This window comes from Drosophila takahashii, chromosome 3L (genome assembly GCF_030179915.1).
Source record: "Drosophila takahashii strain IR98-3 E-12201 chromosome 3L, DtakHiC1v2, whole genome shotgun sequence".
Classification (NCBI taxonomy): domain Eukaryota; kingdom Metazoa; phylum Arthropoda; class Insecta; order Diptera; family Drosophilidae; genus Drosophila; species Drosophila takahashii.
Genome location: NC_091680.1, coordinates 3,705,745 through 3,726,933, shown reverse-complemented (window position 1 = coordinate 3,726,933; position 21,189 = coordinate 3,705,745). Strand labels below are relative to the sequence as shown.

Sequence of the window (21,189 nt, the reverse complement as noted above, 5' to 3'; positions counted from 1 at the left end):
TCATTATTTGTTTGCACATTTTGTTTGGAAATAAAATAGATATTCTTTCAAGTCTAAGCAGCTGTTGCCCTGACATGTTTGCTAGTTTTATTGTGCAAAAGCCTAAAATTTATTAATCACTGTTTGCACAAATGTTCGGCACTCAACGCCTCCGGTATTGTTAAGTGTTTAGTTTTGTGTTTTTTTTTTCTTCTATTTTTCCTGTTTGTGTGTTTGGTATTTTTAGCTTTGCCGGCCGGTATTTTGCAAATTATCAGATTAATTGAGGCAGTCCAAACGGTGCCACTTTGGGTGGGTGTTATCTAGAGAAATGAAATTTCAAGGCCTTTAAGTATTCCACTTTTTGACGATCTAAGAAGACATGCCCACTTTGACCTCTACTTGAGCATTAAGTTATAATTATTCACGCGCGCTTCTCTAAGCTCTAGTCGAATAAATTAGAAAGAATAATGCTCACCATATAGACATCTCATATATAACAATAAGATTTTGTCCGCCGTATCTATATGTATCTTAATGACCCTCATTCTTTCGGCGGTGAAGAGCGGGGAAAAATATCCAAATATGCGAGCTGCCAAGAAAAATAACATAAAAATTGCCGCAAAATATTTTCTAAATATTTGTATTTAGCGCAAGTTAAATAATCAGACAGATTACCAAAAACTGAACAACAGCACAAACTACAACAGATCCAAAAGCGCCAGCGAAAATTGCCAACAAATATTTACAATTGCGGGCAAAGTTATAGAAATCAAGTTGACTAAATTCAAAAACCGCCTATTGTATAAAAAACAAAAAAATTGTATTTTAATATTAATACCATTTTTTGGTTTAATTTACAAAATATATTACAAAGTACATTATTTTTAAGATGAATTATTTTTTGATTCGATTTCTTTTTGTTTTAAATGCGCACTGCTATGATTTTCGCATAGCTATAATCTACTAGAGAATTTCGTACAGTATCTAAATGCAAATCCATGTGCAACAGCAACAAACACCTGTAGCCGCGAATCGACAAGGTTGCTCCTGATTTAGCTGATTTTCCCTGGCAACATTGCCATAGCAAATGCAGCTAAGCTCTCAATTTTTCATCCGACAATGTTGCATTTTGGGGAGGCGTTTTTCGTTTTCCGTGAGTGGGTGGCTGTTTACCTGCTTGCTGCACCTGCTGCTTTTCCATTGAGCCGTTGAGTTCACCCAGCCAACTCTTGTTGTCATTTCGCTGGCAAACACGTAACTTTCCACATCAAACTTAAATTATGCAAATGTTTGCTCTAAGCGGGCGCAAAAGAGAAATTGTTGGGTGGAAAAAAGGAAGGCAAAAGTTAAAATGAGACGCTTGCAAATGGAAAAAGTGTGTACACAATACGAATTATGCAATGAAATATTTGCCCAAAAATTCCCAAAAAGTTTAAATTGAAAAGTTTGCAGAGCTGAATTAAATGTGGGCAAATTAAATGCATGCATTTCAAAGGCAATTACTTGCGTTGGTTTTGGTTTAAACACAGAAAGAAAATGTTTAAACAAAATATTCATATTTAAAAGGCCCCAAGTTGGGCGCTAAATGTATATAAATTATTCGAAAACCATGAAAAATCTGCATTAGATTTAAATTCAAAAAAATAATTTCCAAATGTAATACGTATTACTCAAATATCAATTTTAAACTGAATTTAATTTTAGCTGCTATTATTTAAAATTATTATTTTCCATATTAAAGATAAATATATTTAATTTTTCTTTTTCTACTTTCAACTTTTCTTTGCAGTGCAGAGAATCCCCCTAGTTAACAAAGGTATTTTCTAATTGCAAAATATTTGCTTATTTTACACATTTTTCTACCGCGCACAACTTTGGCTCTGTGAAATTGGTGCATTCAGAAATGCCATCTAATTAATTGAATTAAGTCGACAACTGTCATGGAAAGCATTTGGCCAAGGACCCTCAGAATAAAACCCCTCCCATTTCCCCCCTGTGGCTTTTTCAGTTGCATTCCTTGGTTTAGTGAACCTAATTAAATTTGGAAGAGATACTCAACTCAGAAGTCCCGCTGGGTTTTTGTTTGCTTAGACCAAAAATAGCTGAAATATTCGTGGCACAAAAATATAATTTTTGTATTTATTTTGGCCGAATATGACACATATTTTTTGAGATTTGTGCTGCTCGCTCTACTTGCGACTAATTGTTTTTTTTGGGCTGGCGGGGAATTCAGAAATTCAGGGGGGCCAAAGGTGAGTGGGTGACAAATGCCCAAGAGTTCGCCATTGTGACAGATTCAAATGACGGTGATATACTTTTGGCCTGACAGCTGCTGCTGCTTGGATGCTCGGTGGCTGCTTGCAGTCATTCAAGAAAATCTTGAAAAACCCCTAGTGACGTGCGAAAAGATCAAGTGAAAAGTGAAAACTTTTTAGGTGATTTATGTGACTATTTTTGGTTACTTTTATTCAAGTGGCATATGCTTAAGAATATCTAAATGATAAACAAAATCAAAATAATAAATACTTTTTAAAAAGATGGAAGCATTATTAATAATCTATAAATAAAAGCCAAATTTAATTATTAAAATTCAAATGTTAATTTTAAAATTCTGTAACTTTGTTGACCATTTTTGTAAGCCTTGTTTACATGGCTTTTGGCCAGATTATTATATTATTTTTTCCTCTTAGCCTTTCGGCGTCATTGAGAAGCGGTTTACCTGCTAGCACACTTAAGTTTTCGGCACGTTAATGAATCATTCGAATGGCTTTTCTTTGCTTATCTTGCTCTCGTTTTTCCCGCTCTTTCTCTCTCACTCGCTAATTTTCATTTCCATCTCTCGTTTGCGGGGGCGAACATTGCTCATACGCCCCGTTGTACGGCCGTCGGCTCGTGTTGTGTGCAATTAATAAATTTAATTAAGAAATAATGCATAAGATGCGATTCGGACTGGGCGTCGTCGTCTCGCGTCGTCTTGTGTCGCTCTTTCAAGTGTGAAAATTATGATTATTTTCTATATATCATTTTTGTTATTACGCGAAATTTAACATGTAAAATACAGGAGAATTATATCTCGCCGCCGCCGCCGGCGCTTTAAAACTATTTGGCTTAAATCATAAATCAAAGTGTGGCTGGCCCACTAAGTTTTTAATTAAATCTCAATTGCCGCACCATGCATCACTGCATTTAATCCCGGCCAGACAAAGTTTTCTATATATTCTACACATTTTTCTGCGGTTTGTTCAGGGCCAAAAACATGTACGATGTATAAAACACAAAGTTCTAAATAATTTACAATGGAATTTTCGATGTGATTACAATGCACATTGAATGTTTTCCACGTTTCGCATGGATCGGTGCAGAAATCCCCCTTTTTTTTGCAGTCACATAATTCAGTCGAAATGACCCGTAGCACACGACACCGCCTGCCAAGAAATAAAAGCCCACTGCAAGTGTTTGTTTTCGTTTTTTTTTAATAGCTATTGTAATGCCCATGACTGTATGTATGTGCGGGTGACGTGCGGTTTTGGTTTGCTGCATTGGCGCTGCGCCTGCTTTTGGCTGCCAGTGGGCAGATGGCGGTCACAAACACAGCCGACCGACCGCCTAGCAACAGTTGCAATGCCGCACCACCTGGTGGGTGGGTTAGTGGGTGGTTGGTTGGACGATTTCGCCTGCAACAACTGCCAAATAAATTGTGTGCCATTCAACAGGGCTGGAAAAGATTTAAGGAACTGAGCCACAGGAGGAGAATTTCTGGGCAAATGGTTTAAAAATAATTAATTACCCTTCTGGGAATACAATTTCTTTTCACTTCTTTCAATAAAATTATAGCTCAAAAGTAATGTAAAGCTGTGAGTCTTCAAATATAGCACTAAAATATAAAAATTGGTCAAGCTTTTTATTAAAGGTTTATTTGCCATTATATTTTTGCTGACTTTTTTTGTGTCTTTTTTTTCATTTGTTTATTTAAATTTAAGTCGTAAACTTTTCGAATATTATGTTTCACATCGTTTCAATGGGAAATAGTTTTTCGTTTTAAGTGCGCCTAGTATCAATTAAATGCTATTTGGCAGCCGAAAGCAAATAAAGAATATTTAACAGCTTAATTAAACGTTTAAGTACTATAAGTACGGCCACTTAGACTTACTTCCCACCCGCAATAATGCAGAATTCATGTGATTATTTTGATGATTTTATCACTGTCAACCCAGAGAATATTGTGTTTCAAATTGATTTGTTTTGGTTTTATTCAGGTTTTCGTAAAGGGCCTTGAAATAGTTTCGAATCGCTCGGCTAATTGACTCGAGACGCAAAGTCCTGCCAATTGACCAGCCCACCAGAACTAGAGTCTCTATAGAGAATACTCAACCTGTCAGATACCCAGTTCATCATCCCCCGATGCCCAAGTACCGACTGCCAAAATGCATAATTTCCTACACATTTTTTTTATGGTTATAATTTTCGGTTTTGCAGTTTTTGAGTCATCATCATCATCGTCGACTTATTGCGAAACTATGCGAACTGCAAAATTTCGATGGCTATTTTTATAGTCCTTATTGTTGGCATGCGCTGAGTGGCCAATAATATTTGCAATTATTTATTTCAGCTCTCTCGGAAGAGAAAAGGTTGAAGGAGGGGGGCGTTATTGCCAAACCGTTGAAATATGCGCCATGAATAATTCTCAACACAGTGACAGCCCCCTAGAAAAATCTCCTCCCCTTTCCCCCTTTTGCAAAATGTGCGGAACGTGCGAAAAACTTTTATGTTCTAAAGATTTTGCAACTTTGAACTTTCGCGGCGACGCAAACATGACGACATAATTGCAATATGGCAATCGCAATCTCAAACGCTAAAACTCTTGCAACACACGACCAACATTTGCTAGCAATTAATAAATTGAGCGTTGTTCCCTTTAGTACTCTTTAGTATTTTCGCAATGTTTATGAATGAAAATGCGCGTTTTCATCTCAATTGGTGTCCAATAAATTGCAATCACACTCGTGCGAATGCTAATTAATTTGTAGATCAAAAATTATGATTAGCGGCTGGCGAACTGCAGCTGCTTTGCTAGGTTTTTATTTTTCATTTTTTTTTTTTTGGCAGCCTTGGAAAGTGCGTTGACCAACGTGTCGTATGCGCAATCGGTTGACCACCCACACAGGCGAATAGTCTCCTCAAAAAGAAAATCGCTTTTCCCCTGATTCTGATTCTTATATTGATTCAGCTCAGACAAATTACATGCGTCTGTTTTACCTGGCTTTCTGGCTAATTATTGTCTTCTCTTTTTGTATCTTTGCAGGTGAGTTTCCTTTGTGCCAGAATCAATTGGATTTTATGCGAGGAGAATGAGTTGGTATTTATGTTTAGTAAGAAAAACAGTGAAGCTTGTCAACAAAAAGGCAAAGAGGATCTTAAGGATCTTAAATTCAAGTTAAACAATATATTTTTGATATGTTTGCGAAAATAATTATATCAAATAAGAATATTAGATAAAATTATAATATTATTAATTAATACAATATTAATATTGGTTTAGTTAATTAGTTTTTAGTTATATTGGTCCTTTTTTAATGGATCAATATTATATTTAAAATTAGGCAAATGTTGTTGTATATTTTTTATACTTAAAAAAATTTAATTTATATTTCAACAAAGATAAAGTAAACGAAAAATAATTGGGGCTGTGGAAAGAAAGCTAATGTGATATAAATACCTTACTAGTTTCCATTATTTTTTTTTGATCTTACAAATTTAGGGAATTTCTACTTTGTTTACCATAATCTCTAGCTAATGATGACCTTGTCCAATCAATTCTCACCTCGTTCTCATATCGAATGTCCTCGGTTTCTCAGATTTGTAGGAAGGGTATGGCCACTGGAGGCTTCTTTACAATATCACAACACAAACTTGACCGTCGACGCTGCTAAAAATATTGTTGTGCTTGCCATTAGTATTACTTTTTGGTGTTTTGGAAAAATGTTGACGTGCAAATTGCACAGGCAAAAGTTTTCCCAATTTTCTTTTTTTTTTTGTTTTTGCCGTCTGGAAAGAGCGACGTACGTCATTAGGAGCTACAAAATATTGCTGCTTATGCTGTTTGTTTGTTTGTTTTAGCAACGCGCGCTGTTTAATCGAGGAGAAAGAGAGAAAAGCCGATCCACGAATTCTCCATTTTGCCATGAATTATTCATCTCTCACTGAATGTGTGTTTCATGCATAATTAAGCATTTTTGCAATTAAATGTGTGCGTGTGTGCGTTTGAGTCACAGAAACCTCCAACCAAAACCCTTTGAACTAAGCTAACTTTTACCTTGGCTTAGTGCTGAATATTTAACTAATAACTTGGTGACGTCTCAAGGATAACCGTCAAAAAGGTGGGATGTTTTTAGTTTTTTGAGGGGATAGATATTAGGTGCCCAAAATTTCACCAGATTTTTTCTTTGGAGGCTTAACTCTGGAAACTTTGGCTTGTTTTATCCTTTAATAATTTAAGTAACCTGGTAGGTTTCAGAATTTACTGACAAATATTTTGTGTTGGTAACTTTAATTTAAATGTGACAAAATTTGAAAACTACAGATTTTTTTAATCTTTTAAATAATAAATTAGGTCAAGTATTAATTTGCAATTATTTAATGCTGTAAACTGTAATTTAAATTTAACAATATTAAAAAGCCTCGTTTACTTTTTCTACTTTTATTGTTTTAAAGCATTGCCACAAATATATTCAAACTATTATTCATTAACATTAAAATGAATACAAAAATATTTATGATCCCTTTGAATTTAACAAACAGGAAAAAAGACAAAGATGTCTTCCCGAAAATAAATCAGATGATTCGCACACAAATAATGCGGGACTTTAAATTGCTAGAATCTTGATGATTTTATCTAGATTTTTCCTGTTGCCACTTGGATACTACGAACCCATGCTATATGCTCTATGCTGTTGTGATAAAAACACAACAACACAATGAAAATATTTAGCCCTGAATTGTTTGCCAAAAAATGTTCATTTTCATCTTCTTTATGCTTCTTTTTATTTTTATTTTTATTTTTTGTTCTTGCCTGCTTATTATGCCTTGTTTTTTTCACTCTTTCTGTTGCTTTATTGTTTTATTTTGTTTTGCCGGCAACAATAGAATAGAAAAGGCAACAACAATGGCGAATTGAATGTACGAAACTAAACATAACACACAGGCAGCCTGCCTGCGTCCGACTTTATACACACTACACTAAATATATATATAGTATTTTTCACACAATAATGTGTAGAAAAACTTGCGAAATATTTTCCACTTGGCACGCAGCACGGCCAAAAAGTCGTTTGTATATGTGTGTTTGTGCATTTTACACTTTTAATTTTATTTATTTTTAATACAATTTCGTTTGGATTTCTGATAAAACAGAAGAGTGAGGAGTCAAATAAATTGAATGCAAAGCGAGAATCCGGTCAAGTGTTTAGTGTTTATTCTGGAGCAAACTGTTGACTGCTTTTTTGGTTAAGTGGTTATAAATAGTAAAATGTAGATATAATAAAACGGAAGTATAGGTTGCTAGAGGATTTCAGTGGTCCAGTATTTAGAAGTGCCAGCATAAAGCATTGCCAGAAAAAAAATCCTGAAAAATAGCTAGCTGCAGTTGCCAAAAAAATACCAAGCAAGTCTTCTTGATTATAAATAGTTTGCCGAAAATCTCTGCTGATGGGGGTGGGAATATAGTGGATACATATCTACATACATCGTTGGGCCCTCGCCTTTTGCTATCATTGAAAATTCAATTTCAATTATTAGAACCGACTGTGTATGTTTGTTGTTTGCTGTTAGGACGCTTGGCCCCCGGCACTTAAATGTCACATTTTCCTATGTGGCTCATTTTCTTGGCTCATATTTTCGCAAATTAAATTTTATTGAGCGTATCGTTTGGGCATAATTAATTTTAATTGAGGACACTACCCACACAGACGGCCACACCCTTAACGAAAAACACGGTCGTTTTGGGTCTATTTATATGAGAACGAGATGCTTTTTCTTTAGGGGGTGTTATAGGCGGAACTCATTGGAAAGAAGGGAGTAACCCACAAACTTTCCTGGAATATTCGACCATTCGACACCTGTCTTCTCACTCTAATTAACTTTCAATTCAATCAGTCGTCCAGTGTGCCGGGCATTGGGCAAAAATGCGCAACTACTGACCACTGCCCATTGTGTGCTCAAGTGTTACCTTCCTGCAAGTGCATCCTGTGGCAGCCGCACAAGTGCACTGGGAAAATAGATTTTTACTTGCAGTTTGGAATATTTATCAATCTTGGTTTTGGAATAAAGACCCTTTTATAATTTGTAGGTAATTTAATATTTAAATAAGTAATTGAATTTAGTCAGAGAATCTCCAAGAGAGAGAGAATTCGGCAAATGATATTATTGAATATCAATTTTACCAGTATTGCTTGGTAAAAATGATATGCGTATTGAGTACCAGAAATTTACCATGCGCATATCGATTTGATCCCGGAATTTTTATTTTTAACACTTTCTTAATCCTTGTGATATTTTCGCCGAGTGCACACACGCATCTCACGCATGCACCTACCTAAAAGACCAGTCAACGTCAGTCGGGGTCTTTGTATGCAAAACATGTCCGACAGCAGAGAAGAGCCTGTGCTTTGTGGGTGTTTGGGGTGTTCGGTGTTCTGTGTTTGTTGTCGCATGTGTGCCTGCCCAATTGACTTTTGCTGTCCAGCAATTGTTTGGTTCAGCAGGTAGCAGAAGAGAACGTCGTCGCCCAGCAGCACTAGCAACATCATCAACTCAGTTGCAGCAACAACTGCATGGAAACCGCAGGCATTGAAGGCGACGTGGCCGCCACTCATTTGCATGCAACAGTTGAACAAAAACAGCTTTAATTCAATTTCAGTTTCAGTTGCACTGCCCGTCTGGCGCTTATTAGCAGCCATTGTTCATAGGAAGGAGCAGCTGCCACTGCAACTGGAAACTGCTACTGCCACTGCGGCAACAATCAACGCAATAAAGCTCAAATTTGTCAACACAGGCAGCTAAAAATAATTTCTTTTTCACTGATAGAAATGGATTTTTTAATTCTTTAATAAGTTTTTCTAATACATTTTATAAAAGATAAAAAATAATTTCACTGATAAAAATAGCCTTTTCAATTTTTTAAAATAGTATTTACATATATACCTAAAATTGGCCATACAGAAAAATGTTAAGGATCTCTAACAAATATATTAGAATTTTAAACAATTAATTTGATAAACATAATAAAATAGTTTACATCCCTAATTATTTTTTTTAAGTAATAAAAAAAGACTTCCGACGTCTAATCACCACATTTCTTTCCGTGCAGCGCAGAACTTTAGTTTAAAGAGTGAGAGAGTGAGAGCTTGTCATATAATGCCAGTTAAGCCAGTCGATGACGCCCACCTGTGTCACTCAGTCAGTTGGTCAGGTAAACGTCACTTGGCCATTTCCACAATCGAACAGCGCCCCCAAAACATTAGCCGCTCGACCAGTTTCAGTTTTTTGTTTTTTATTTCACCTACTCAGTTTGCCGGGTTGCTCTCAACACGCCGGACGCGATTTCAGAAGCCTTTCCACACCTACGACTGATAATGGCTTTATGAATCAGTTAACGATTTGTGTTATCTTGGGCTTTTTGTTTACCGTGCTGATATGCAAGTGCTTTGGAAATTTAAACTAAGCCGCAAAATAAACAAAAACAAAATAAAATGTCCAAGAATAAATAAGTAAAAGTGATAAGAAGCCACACGAAAGCGTTGAAAATTATTGAAAGGTGTGAAAATATATTATAGTTTCAAGTGCAGCATAAAATTGAGTTAACAACATGCATTGATTTAAAAGCCATTCAAGCATAAAAGCCAATTCAAAAGTTTGACAGTTAATTTAAAAGTGAACTTCTCGCAAAAATTGTGGAATTCAATTTATATTTAAATAATGAAATTAACTGCAGTTGAAGTGAATAATGTAAACTAAATAAAGTTAAAGGTTTTATGGTTATAAGTTAAAGCATTCGGAACGATTTAATTGAGCTTTATATGGATTAAAAAAAAAAACAAAGTCAAAGTGATAAGAAAAGCACTTGAGTTTTTAAACCCACTGAAAGTTGTGATAATAAATTATTATTTTTGATTAAAAAATTTAAAGAAGGGTGTAAAACAGAAATTAAAAAATAAAAATATTTATTAAATATTGCTTAAAAACGATAATTTGCCATAAGAAAACTTGTAAGTTATTTTAATTAAATAATAACAAATTTCAAGAAATCTTTAAAGCTTCATCAATTCTTTTTACAAGCTGATAAATAGTATTACAAAATGGTTTCATATTGTAACAAAACTGCAAAAAACCCCCACATAAAACTCGAACTTTGCCATGACTCATTTCATTGATAAGGCCAGAGGCCCAAAAAGAAAAAAAACGTAACAGATTCGACCAAAATAATATTTCCAATTTCAATGCCAGTTTCGAGTAAATGTTTTGCTTTTGCTGATTTGTCCATTGATATTTCCCCGCACCTCTGAACATGCTCCTGAAATTTGTTGTTATTTTCGTTCACACATGTTGTTCATTGTTGCTTCGTTGTTGGGTTGTTTAGTTGTTGTTGCCACAGCTACCTGACACTTGTCAAAGCTGCGATAACATGCGAAATTTCTGGCAAAGCTGCACCAAAAAGGCAATACCACTTTATGCATATTAAAAACTATAAAATAACGTTCGCCATAGATTGTTTTATTATATTATTGTATTAATCTTTGGTTCGTTGAGCGAGTGGAAAAACATGTTTTCAGTTTTATGACCAAAATGGTAGATAGCTCATTTAGTTGTTTATTCACAGAGAAAAAACAGTTCTTTAATTTTTTACAAAATAATTCATATTTATAAAGTTCAAATGGAAAATAATCCCCAATCAAAAGTACTCTATAAAATGTTAGCCAAAAAATACTGGAAGTAGTGCAAATCATCCAGAATGGATTAAAATAAAAATCTAAAAAATAAAACATAAATTCGGAAACAATAAATATCACCCACCAAAGTTTTTCACAGTGCACTCAAACGATCGACGCAGCTTCTTGGCTTTCGTGTACTATACATTTAATTTGTGCTGTGGTAGCTATAGTGATCTTTGGTACTAGTACTTTCCGCTTAAATGTTGTTGCTGGATGTTTTTCCCATTTAAATGAGTTTTGTCTATGACGTCTGCGTATTGTTTACAAATATACGTTTCAATTTGCAGCCCCATCTGAATGTACATTATACATTATACACCCACCCAGCGACACATGGCAAGCGATTTTCTGTTTCTGTTTGTTATTGCTCCGATGTTTCCCCCACGGATCCATTTGATTTTCCTTCTAGCTTTTTTTTGGGGGTTTCTTTTTTGTACTTTTTTTTTTTGGTGGCAAGGGGGTTTCATGGCGCTTGCATAATCCTCGCTTGTCGAAGCTGTCAGCAATGTTGCCACTGCAGCTGTTATTGGCATTCAAATGAATATGTAAACGTCGCATCTCGCAGATTGTTTTCGCTAAATCGAAACAATAAACAATGGCAGTGGTCACGATTTTACAATTTTCGAGGTGCAAAAGTCAGGCAGGTAGCACGTTTCTCATAATTTAAATGCCACTGCCATCTTTTAAGCGATGAGTCATTTGATAAGACATGCAAATTATGAGTTTTAAAGGGATATGGATATGAAATGGATATGGTTTTTTTTATGAAAGATATATTATACAATTTAAATTATTTTACATCAATTTTTTTTAAGGCAACTATTTTTTAAAAAATATTTGAAATAAATTTCGGTTATTAATAAAATTTGGGAATTTTTTTTTTTAAATTTTATAAATTTTTCAATGAATATTTCTTTCTTTATCTTGTACCTTTTTTTCCCTCTCGGTTTCAAGGATCAATTTATTTATTTTGCCCACATTTTGATTTATTGCGCGGTTGCGAAGATAAACTGCAAATGAAAGTTAATGTTTATGCAGCCGCAGACAAATTGCCAGGTTAAATGCGAGCCTTGTCGTACGACAAGCATCGATTATGTCGAATTGTAACGTTAACAGCATCCTGTTTCCTGTCTTGCCAAAAGGAAGTTGGCCAACACAGACACACACACGCACACACTTACATGCCTGCGTGGGCAACCTCAATGTAGCATACTTTGCGGCGCGTTGATTCGTGTATGGCTGCTGGCATACAGCATACATAATTGATGTTTACTCTGAAGTAACCATACCAAACTACCACACACACACCCATTTACACACACCCTCATACTTCTGCGGCTGCGGAAGACTGGGCTACAACTTCCGCCACAACTTCCGCTCCGCTTTGAATGATTAGTTTTGGCCATGGAGCTGGAGCTTCTTCGTCCTCCTTCTGGCCATGAAATCAAACTAAGTGCTTGGGTCCAAAGTCCTTTATTTTTCAACTGTTACGGCTGGCTGAAACTCTCTATCTGGGTTGGTTTGTGTTTGTATAGTTTTCCCGCTCAAGGTTATGGTTTTGTCAACATCTCTGGAAAATTGCCGAGTGTGTGTGTATTTGTTCTATTTATTGATTCATCAAGGGGTTGGCCTTTGATTATAATTTACATAATGGCAACAAGTGGAAGGGAAAATTAGAATTGGATGTTTGTTTTAATTTTTAAATACATTTTATTTGATTTTATTTACCAATTAATTTTCTAATTATTGTAATCTATTTTATTTTTATTCATACAGTTTTCAAGAAAACGAAACATATTCTAATATAATTTTAAATTGGATGTTTGCTTTATTTACTACTAAATATATTTTATTTTTTTTTTTTTTGACGATATTTTCAAAAGTAATTTTCTGTTTATTTTAAACTATTTAATAATAATTTTTAATATTTTCAACAGAAAAGATAAACACATTTTAACATACTTGTTAATCCCTAGTACTTTTGTTAGTTTTTTCGTATTTTCGTTCACATCTTAAGTATTACAAAACTAATGTCTAGTTTATTTCTAGCGAATGGCCAATTCCGCAATTGTTTTTTCTATTTTCAGTTGAAATATTTTAAGCCAACTAATTCTGGGCAATTTCTCGCCTGTTCAATTGTTCTATTCGATTCATTAATTTTCGCTTTGAAGCAGCGGTTTCCTTTTCATTCTCGGTTCCTTTGTCAATTCAATTGTTTTGTCATTGCCTCTCGGCAGCAGAAGCAACAGCGGCAGTAGCATTGCGCATACGCCCAGTTGACAAATTGTAATGGCCAAGGCGGCGTTGTTACCGCCGGGTAGAAGATAAGTGGGCGGGGCAAGAGGCGAAGGGCGGTGGGCGGTGGGGTGAAGGGTGAAGGACAGAGGACGGAGGAGACTCGGGGTGGAGATGTCTTGGCCAAGAGAAACCAGTTGCATTCGCTTGCGCTGCTGGCGCGAAAATAGAATTTGGCAATGGCTTTGGTTGGTGGCTCCCTCGTCCTCGTCCGCCGTCCGTCCGTTTATCCCAACTCAAAAAGCATGTGCCTGCGTGTGGACAACATGTCGCGCCACCGCACACAGAGCCAGAACACAAACGCAAAGATTGGGGCAGGCATTAAAAGTACACTGAAAAGAAAAGAGAAAAAAATTAAAAAATTTAATTTAATTTAAACAATAATATTAAAAATAATAAAAAATGTTATTTATGTATATTCTTAGTTTAAACATTTTATAAAATAACACAAATATTTTCATGTATATTTTTAAGCTTAATCAAATGCTATTCATTAAAATTAAAAAAACAATGGTTTTCAAAGCAACAAACTCTCATTTACGAACTTAGTACGAACCTAGGACCTTTTTCCAAATTGTAGGTCGTTTTTTGGACTTTAATATTAAACTGTTTTTGTTTTTGGTTCAACCTCCAAATTTTAATGGGCCCTATTTTATAGTATTAGATTGATATGAATTTTTATTTTAATATACTAAATAAGTAGGGATTTAAATGAAAATATACTGAAGTCAGGTCAATGTTATCTCATTTTTCCTGTGTATCCTGCTGCTGGGCAGCATGTTGTTGCTGCTCGGTTGGCTGGCTGGTATGTTTGTTTTGTTTGTTTGTTTGCTCGCCTGTTGCTGCCGTTGCCATCGCTTTTCCTGCCGCTTTTCTTTGGCTCTGGCGCTCGCCTTAATGACCAATAAATGTCGCAGCGAATGCAAATGCAGCACACAGCACAGCTCCTCGGCACAGTTATCCATTTATTTGCGTAGCAATTTTAAATTTAGTTTAGATAAACAAACAAGTAAAACGGAAAGTGTGACATGTTTTGCAGCCCACGCAGAGTGTTAGGAAAAGATATTTGGAGGCGACCTAAAAATGCGACAATTGCGACGAAAGTTCGCGTCTAAATATTCTAATTCTCATTCTAAAAATATCAAAATTCGGGAAAACGACAATGTAAGCAAACCTTTTTAAGCCAAGCCAAAAATTAGAATCAAAGGAAGAGGAAACCGAAATTAGTGCCAGAAATAGGTGGACATTTGACAAGTGCATGTCAGTCAGCAAAGAGTTTTTGGTTTTTTGGGTGGATACTTATTTTTAACCGACAATCACGGTCTAAAATAGTCGCCAGATATCGCCGAATATTGCATAATGTTGAGGCGTGTCTGGGAATGTCGCTTTCGCATGATGCAATGTCGCCGTTTGCCAAGATTTTCGGCGCAATTTCGCCATTCGCAGTTCGCCCAGTTCGTCGCATTACTGTCGCCACCAGTTACGTACGAGTAAGTGCAGCTGAGTGCGCCCAGTGATTCGGCAAATTGCAATTATACATTTTGTAATCTATGTATATCCCATATCCCTGCCATGCCTGCTGTCTCTGCTGAGGCAATTCCCAAGCCAAAAAGTGCCGCAAAATCACATCAGCATAGAAAACTTAGAGCCCCAACAGCTCAGCGGCCGAACAGCCCCAGCGAATAGAAAAGAATTTGAAAAATAAATACCAAGTACGCGCTTTGCTATGTTTTCTATGCGGGGGCGATCGTGGGGAATGGGGATTGGGCCAACAAACTAGGTTACTTGGCAGTGTTTAGCATAAATAACTAGCACACACCAGTGGCCACAGCGACAGCACAGCAAAAGCAACAGAGAAACATCATCGGAAAAGCCACATTAAAATAAATAAATGTGAGTGTGGCAGAGAGAACCGGATAATGGGGTTGTAGAATGGAAAATCAAATTAACACTGCGTTTTAAAACATTGCAAATTAATGAATTGGGTTGGCTTTAACTATTAAATGTGGGTGGAATTTAAATCCCACAAAGGATTTGTGTCATATAAATGCAAAAATAGCTCACTACTTCATTAGCAAAATTAATTTGATATTTATGCATTATTTTAAATATATTTGTGGATTTAAATTATATTATTTATGAGGTGTGTAAAAAGTTTAACAAGAAAAAATGGATTCATTTTTTTGTGTAACACATATGAAATACAAGAGAGAACGCTATAGTCGGGTTGTTGTCCCGACTATCTAATACCCGTCACTCAGCTAAAGGGAGTGCGAACGCTGTGTCGGGTTGGTGTCCCGACTAATAATCGTAACTCAGCTAAAGGGAGTGCGAGGGAGATAGATATATAATTTTTGATTGCGTATAACTTTTTAATGAATGGTCCGATTTGAAAAATGTCTTCTACATTTCGATAGGTATAAATATAAACCACAAAATTGCATTTATACTTCTCGGAAATCTTTAAAGATGTGGGCGCAGGACCCATTTTAAAATCTTTAGTGGGCGATTGTGGGCGTTAGAGGGGGCGTGGCGCTCGGCTAAAATAAACTTGCGCTGCGTAGGAATCCAAAGAATATGTGTGGGAAATCTCAACCTTCTAGCTTTTGTAGTTTCTGAGATCTCAGCGTTCATACAGACGGACAGACGGACAGACAGACAGACAGACAGACAGACAGACAGACAGACGGACAGACGGACATGGCTAGATCGACTCGGCTAGTGCCCCTGATCAAGAATATATATACTTTATGGGGTCGGAAACGCTTCCTTCTAGCTGTTACATACTTTTGCACGAATCTAATATACCCTTTTACTCTACGAGTAACGGGTATAATTACTCAAACAACAATAAACTGTACATAATTCTGGTTAATATTTAAATGAAATAATATTTAATTAATTGTAAAAAAGACCATGTTGGTAACATTATTAATTTGATTTTAAAGATACATTTTTAGAAATATTTATATTAAAAGGTCGAGATCTTATATTTCAGGAATTATACTACGAATATTTGAATATGATTTAGGCATTTAAACTGATATAAAATCATTAAACTGAGTATAAAGGTGTACAAACTTTTAAAATATTTAAAAAATGTATACGTTTATTTATAATCAAGATATAAATATTTTTAAAATATTTTACTCTAGAATATTTTACTTTAGAATATAGAATTTAAATTCTAATTTATTCCCCTTTCTTTTTCCCCCTTTGCAGAGTCGACGCAAAGCGTGGACGGCGGACCTGCATCGTGGCGTTTAACGCTCGATCAGGATCTAATTGACACGCTCAAGGGCAACTTTCCCAGCTGGTTCCAGGGCTCAGCAGCCGGCGGAGGAGGAGGAGGAGCAGGATCAGCAACCAGCAAGCAGCATTCGCATTCGCATACGCATACGCACTCGCAGCAGCACAATCATCATCAACTGGCCCAGCAGAAGCATCACCAACTGGTGGCCACCAGTGTCATACCCATAACCATTGACACCAAGCTAGCCGCCAGCAGCAATACAAATACACTCCAGCAACAGCAGACGGTCATCTTGAGCCACAGCTCGTCGTCGTCGGCCTCGCCCGCCTCGTCCGTCAGTTCCAACTCCTCGAAGAAGTCCATCAGCAGCAGCCTGAGCAGCTGCAGCAGCACCAGTAGCAACAGCAGCAGCTGCAGCAACTCCAACTCAAAATCCAGTTCCAGTGGCGCCAAGGGAGCCGGCGGTTCAGCGACGGCGAGCAGGTTCCTCAACAAATCCACCTCGACGTCGCCCACCAAGAGTCTCTCGCGGACCCTTAAGGCCACCACCCATAAGACGACCAACGGCAGCAGCCAGAAGGTCGGCCAGCTGGTCAAGTCCGCCTCGCTGCACAGCCTGAGCAGCGGAAGTAGCGGAAGCAGCGGGAGCAGCAGCGGAAACAGTGCCAGCGGCAGCTCCTCGCTGCTGGCCACCATCTCCACATCGCCGCTGACCACCGTCGAGCTCATCTCGAGCGCCGCCTGCAGTGGCCTCCTGGCCACCAGGCTCAGCGGCAAGGCCTTGCACACCTTTCAGGACATAATACTGCTGCACGAGGCCTACGACGACATGTCGGAGGGTGGGTTAATGATCTGTGATCTAGAGATTAAGGAAAACTGCATTGGAAATATTTAAAAAGAGCTTCTTATTCATTATATTTTGTTACTAGAATAGTGATAAAATTTATTAAATGTAAATTTTTTTTACTGTGAGTTTAATTTGTTAATGTTCTTTTAGTTTGAGATTGGCTACCACATTAGAAATATTTAAACCTACTATATTTTGTTATTTAAAGTAAAGTTTAAGTTGTACATGCTCAGTAAATTGGAGGTCAGGAAAAAAGTATTAGAAATATTTTAAAAGACCTTTTTCTTTCTTATATTTTGTTACTGAATTTTGAATTGAAATTTATTTGATGTCAATGTGTTTTTATTATTTATTATTGTGAGTTTAGTTTGTTCTGTAAATCTTCCAGTGTTGTGAACAAATATTTAATTTTAAGGATTCAAAAATACTTTCTTATTTATTAAATTTTGTTACTAGATTTTGGATTTAAATGTATTTAATGTAAATATTATCTTATTAGTTTATGTGATTCATTTGTTCTTTAAATATTCCAATGTAGTTTTTTCTCTTTTTATTAAATAAACGTTTACTAATATTTTGTATCTTTCGCTTCAGGTGAGCAGCGTTTGCATGCTACGTTTCTGGGCAGCAGCGATGATGGTAACAACTCGGATTGTTACGATGCCAGACAGTCGCCGCCAAAGGCCATTGTGGATTCCAGTCCGCTGCAACCGGCCATGGACAAGAACAAAGAATGTGAGTTGATTGGAAATAGAGTTTATGCTCTAATTGAAATTGGAAACACAATGGCAGGCCTTTTATATTTTTTAATGGAATTTTTTTAGAACATAAATGCAAATATTAGGGAAATCATGGCTTGCATGCAGTTAAAGTTAAACTTTTATTTTCTATATTTTTTCTAAAATATTCTAGGCACTCTTCACTGTTTACCCAAAACCCTTTAGTTGTTAGTTCAGCTCTTGTTTACCCAATGTTTTGCCGCCCACGCTGCTGGCCATCTTTCGGCGGCTGTTTGGCATTTGTCATCTGGTTCTGGTTCCTCCCGCTTAGTCATAAATGCCAGCCACTGCCCATCACGACGATCATCGCCAGAATCATCATCATCGTAATCCTCCCAGGGCCTCTCCACTCTCCACTCATTATTGACGTTCGCCTGGGGGGCAGTGGTCTGCTCTTACATGGCGCACACAGTTTTAATGAAGCTGTCACGGCGCAACAGGCACTTAAGGCGTACACTTGAGGTGCTGCCACGCCCATTAGCTCGTCGAGAACTCATTCAAAAAATGGTTTTTGTATTTTGTCAACAGTTTTCCGTTCCGTTTCGTTCCGTTCTTTTTTGGCTGGCCTACATATTTGCTTGGCATTTTGAGTGAAGAGAAATATTCTTATTAATTTTGAATGGCCAAAGATGACAGACTGGGTCTGTAGTGTATATATATATATATTCTAGAATATATAGAAATATATGGCTGCATAGTCGCTAATAGTTTTGACAGCTCTTGTCGCCTGCACTTGCATGATTTTTAGATTTTAAAGGTCTAACCGGAAATGGACGATAATGTTCATGATGACCCTGACCAAAAAGGCTCTCTAAATGCAAATGCAAATGTAAATCTAAATATTTATGAAAGCAAGGTTTATTTCTCGCCAAAAACTGCCAAAAATGTATGGTGAAAATTTCCGGCAGGCGCTCGAACAAAAGTTATCTAACAAATAAACTGCATATTTAGCAACAACCACCAGTTCTTCCTCTCTGCCTTTCGGCGGTCAGTTGAATTCTCAATTCTCAGGGTGTGTGTAAACAATTTGGTGAAAAAAATTTATTATAAACACATGGCTGGCAGTCAATGATGGCGGCGCTGCAAAAATGTTTTGACAAATAAACACGCTGCACGCGACTCGAAAAGCGCAGAGAAGAGCGGAAATCAACGGAAAGGCAAGGCAAGGCGACAGTTGTAAAGGCATTTTCACATGCCACTCGTTGGGCATTGCATTGGTTTTTGAGATAGGAAATGGTCTTGCATTAATTTTATTTAAGGAATAAATTATTGCCAATTATTGAAAATATTTTTGAAATATACTAAACAGAGATATACACGTTATGTTCCTAAGAAAAATAAAAGACGTATCCCAAATACTTATATCGCATATTGAAAGGAAAAGTCCGATATGATATATCGACAAAAATATCAAACTTATCTTCTTATAGAAAAAATCGTAAAGTTTGATATATCAATATTGTAAATAAAAAAATTTTTACACCTATCGGTAAATATCGATTTTATCGATAATATCGAAAAAGTGTTAAAAAAATGTTATCTCTTTAGTTTAATTTTTTTTATTTGCCGATTATATTGTGTAACCAATTATTTAAATTTTCTGAACAACTAAAACCCAACCCTCATTTCTGAGCACTCCAATCTCATATTTAGCCCACTGTGCCTGCCCCTTGGTTGCCATTTCATGCATTTGCCTAGCCCGGGATGATGGCGTCTTCGTTTAGTCGGAGCAACGTTGATCACGTAATCGATTTTATAATACAACATATAAACACACAGTTAGCCATGTAGAATTGTGGGTGTTCTCCTTCTCTCTCACCCAGTTTTCCCCCGTTCTCCTTCTGGCCAGATTTTAATTTTGCCCGGCAATTGTTTACCTGACCTTCGCCACAGGCACTGGGTTTTCTCGGCGAAGGGCAGCTAACCGCAACAAAATGCCAAGAGGAGAAGGAATTCTATAAGAAACTCGTTGCCCATGTCTACACACATTTATTGCTTTTCGCATAAAACTTTTATGTGTTTAATTTGGAATTTATGTTATTGTTTTTATCAATCGAGTGTGTGGGGAGGAGGTGGGAGGTGTGTTTTGTATCGAGGAGGAAGAGTAAAGGAAAATATTTCGCGCATAATTAATTTACGGGGGCGACAACAGTGTCGTCACCGTGAAGATTTTCCAGTTTTACATGGCCAACGAAAAAAGAATTTGCGTATTTTTCGCTCACTGCCATAAACAAAAACCAGAATTTGTTTTCGGTTATTTTCTTTATTTTCTTACTTTTTGTTTTGGGTGTTTTGCACACACATTTTTGTGTGGCACACTTCAATCGTAAAATCGCCAACAGCTGCCACCGCCGTCGTGTTCGTCTTCTGAGACAATTACGCGCCTTGGCAGCTCTCTGTTGGCTTTTTATGATGATTTCCGACAAAGAGCCCAAATTACTTTAATAACGTCATCGTCACTTTGATGTCGACTTTGTTGTGGCGTCAAGTGTTTTTTGCTGTGTGTCTTTTCGTCTGCCGCCTGGGCATTTTCATTTTCAGCATCGAAAATTAAATACAACGAGGGAAAGGCTTCTACTGGCTGCTAACCCACTTACTTAGATTGCACACTATGTGCACATACAAGCCGCAAAAGTCGAAAGTGCAACATGACCAAAGAGGACAATGCATTTGCATGCACTCTAAAAAAATAAAATAAAAAAGAGAAACTTGATTTTAATAAAAATAAAATATTTAAAATTGATTTTAATAACCTTTCTATACATATAAAACTCTTGCTATCCTTTTTTGCGGGTTTAAAACAGATCTCAAACCATAAAAGCTACAGATTTCAACTTTTTACCAAATATTCTTTCCGTAATATTTATTTGTGCTAAGAAAGGATTTTGGTTTAAGTGACCTCCAACTGCTCCAAAGAAATATGAATATTTTTAAATGCAATAAAAATATTAAAAATAGCTAAATAATTTTTAACACAGAAAACGAAATATTTTACAATTTAACAGAAGGAATTCAAGTGAATTTTCTTTGGTAAAATCAACCCCATAA

At 36.5% G+C, this 21,189-nt stretch overlaps 1 protein-coding gene across 2 annotated transcripts in view; it reads left to right on the top strand.

Annotated features, from left to right (window-relative positions):
• The window catches only part of Mrtf (Myocardin-related transcription factor), a 47,472-nt gene that overhangs the window by 17,568 nt on the left and 8,715 nt on the right, over positions 1–21,189 (top strand). The window contains exons 2-4 of one of the 2 annotated variants that reach the window (XM_070214748.1): positions 1,772–1,798; positions 16,485–17,354; positions 17,957–18,097. In XM_070214748.1, coding sequence (XP_070070849.1) covers positions 1,772–1,798; positions 16,485–17,354; positions 17,957–18,097 — 1,038 coding nt within the window. The remainder of the gene's footprint in view (positions 1–1,771; positions 1,799–16,484; positions 17,355–17,956; positions 18,098–21,189) is intronic. The other variant, XM_017156164.3, reaches the window with a different exon arrangement.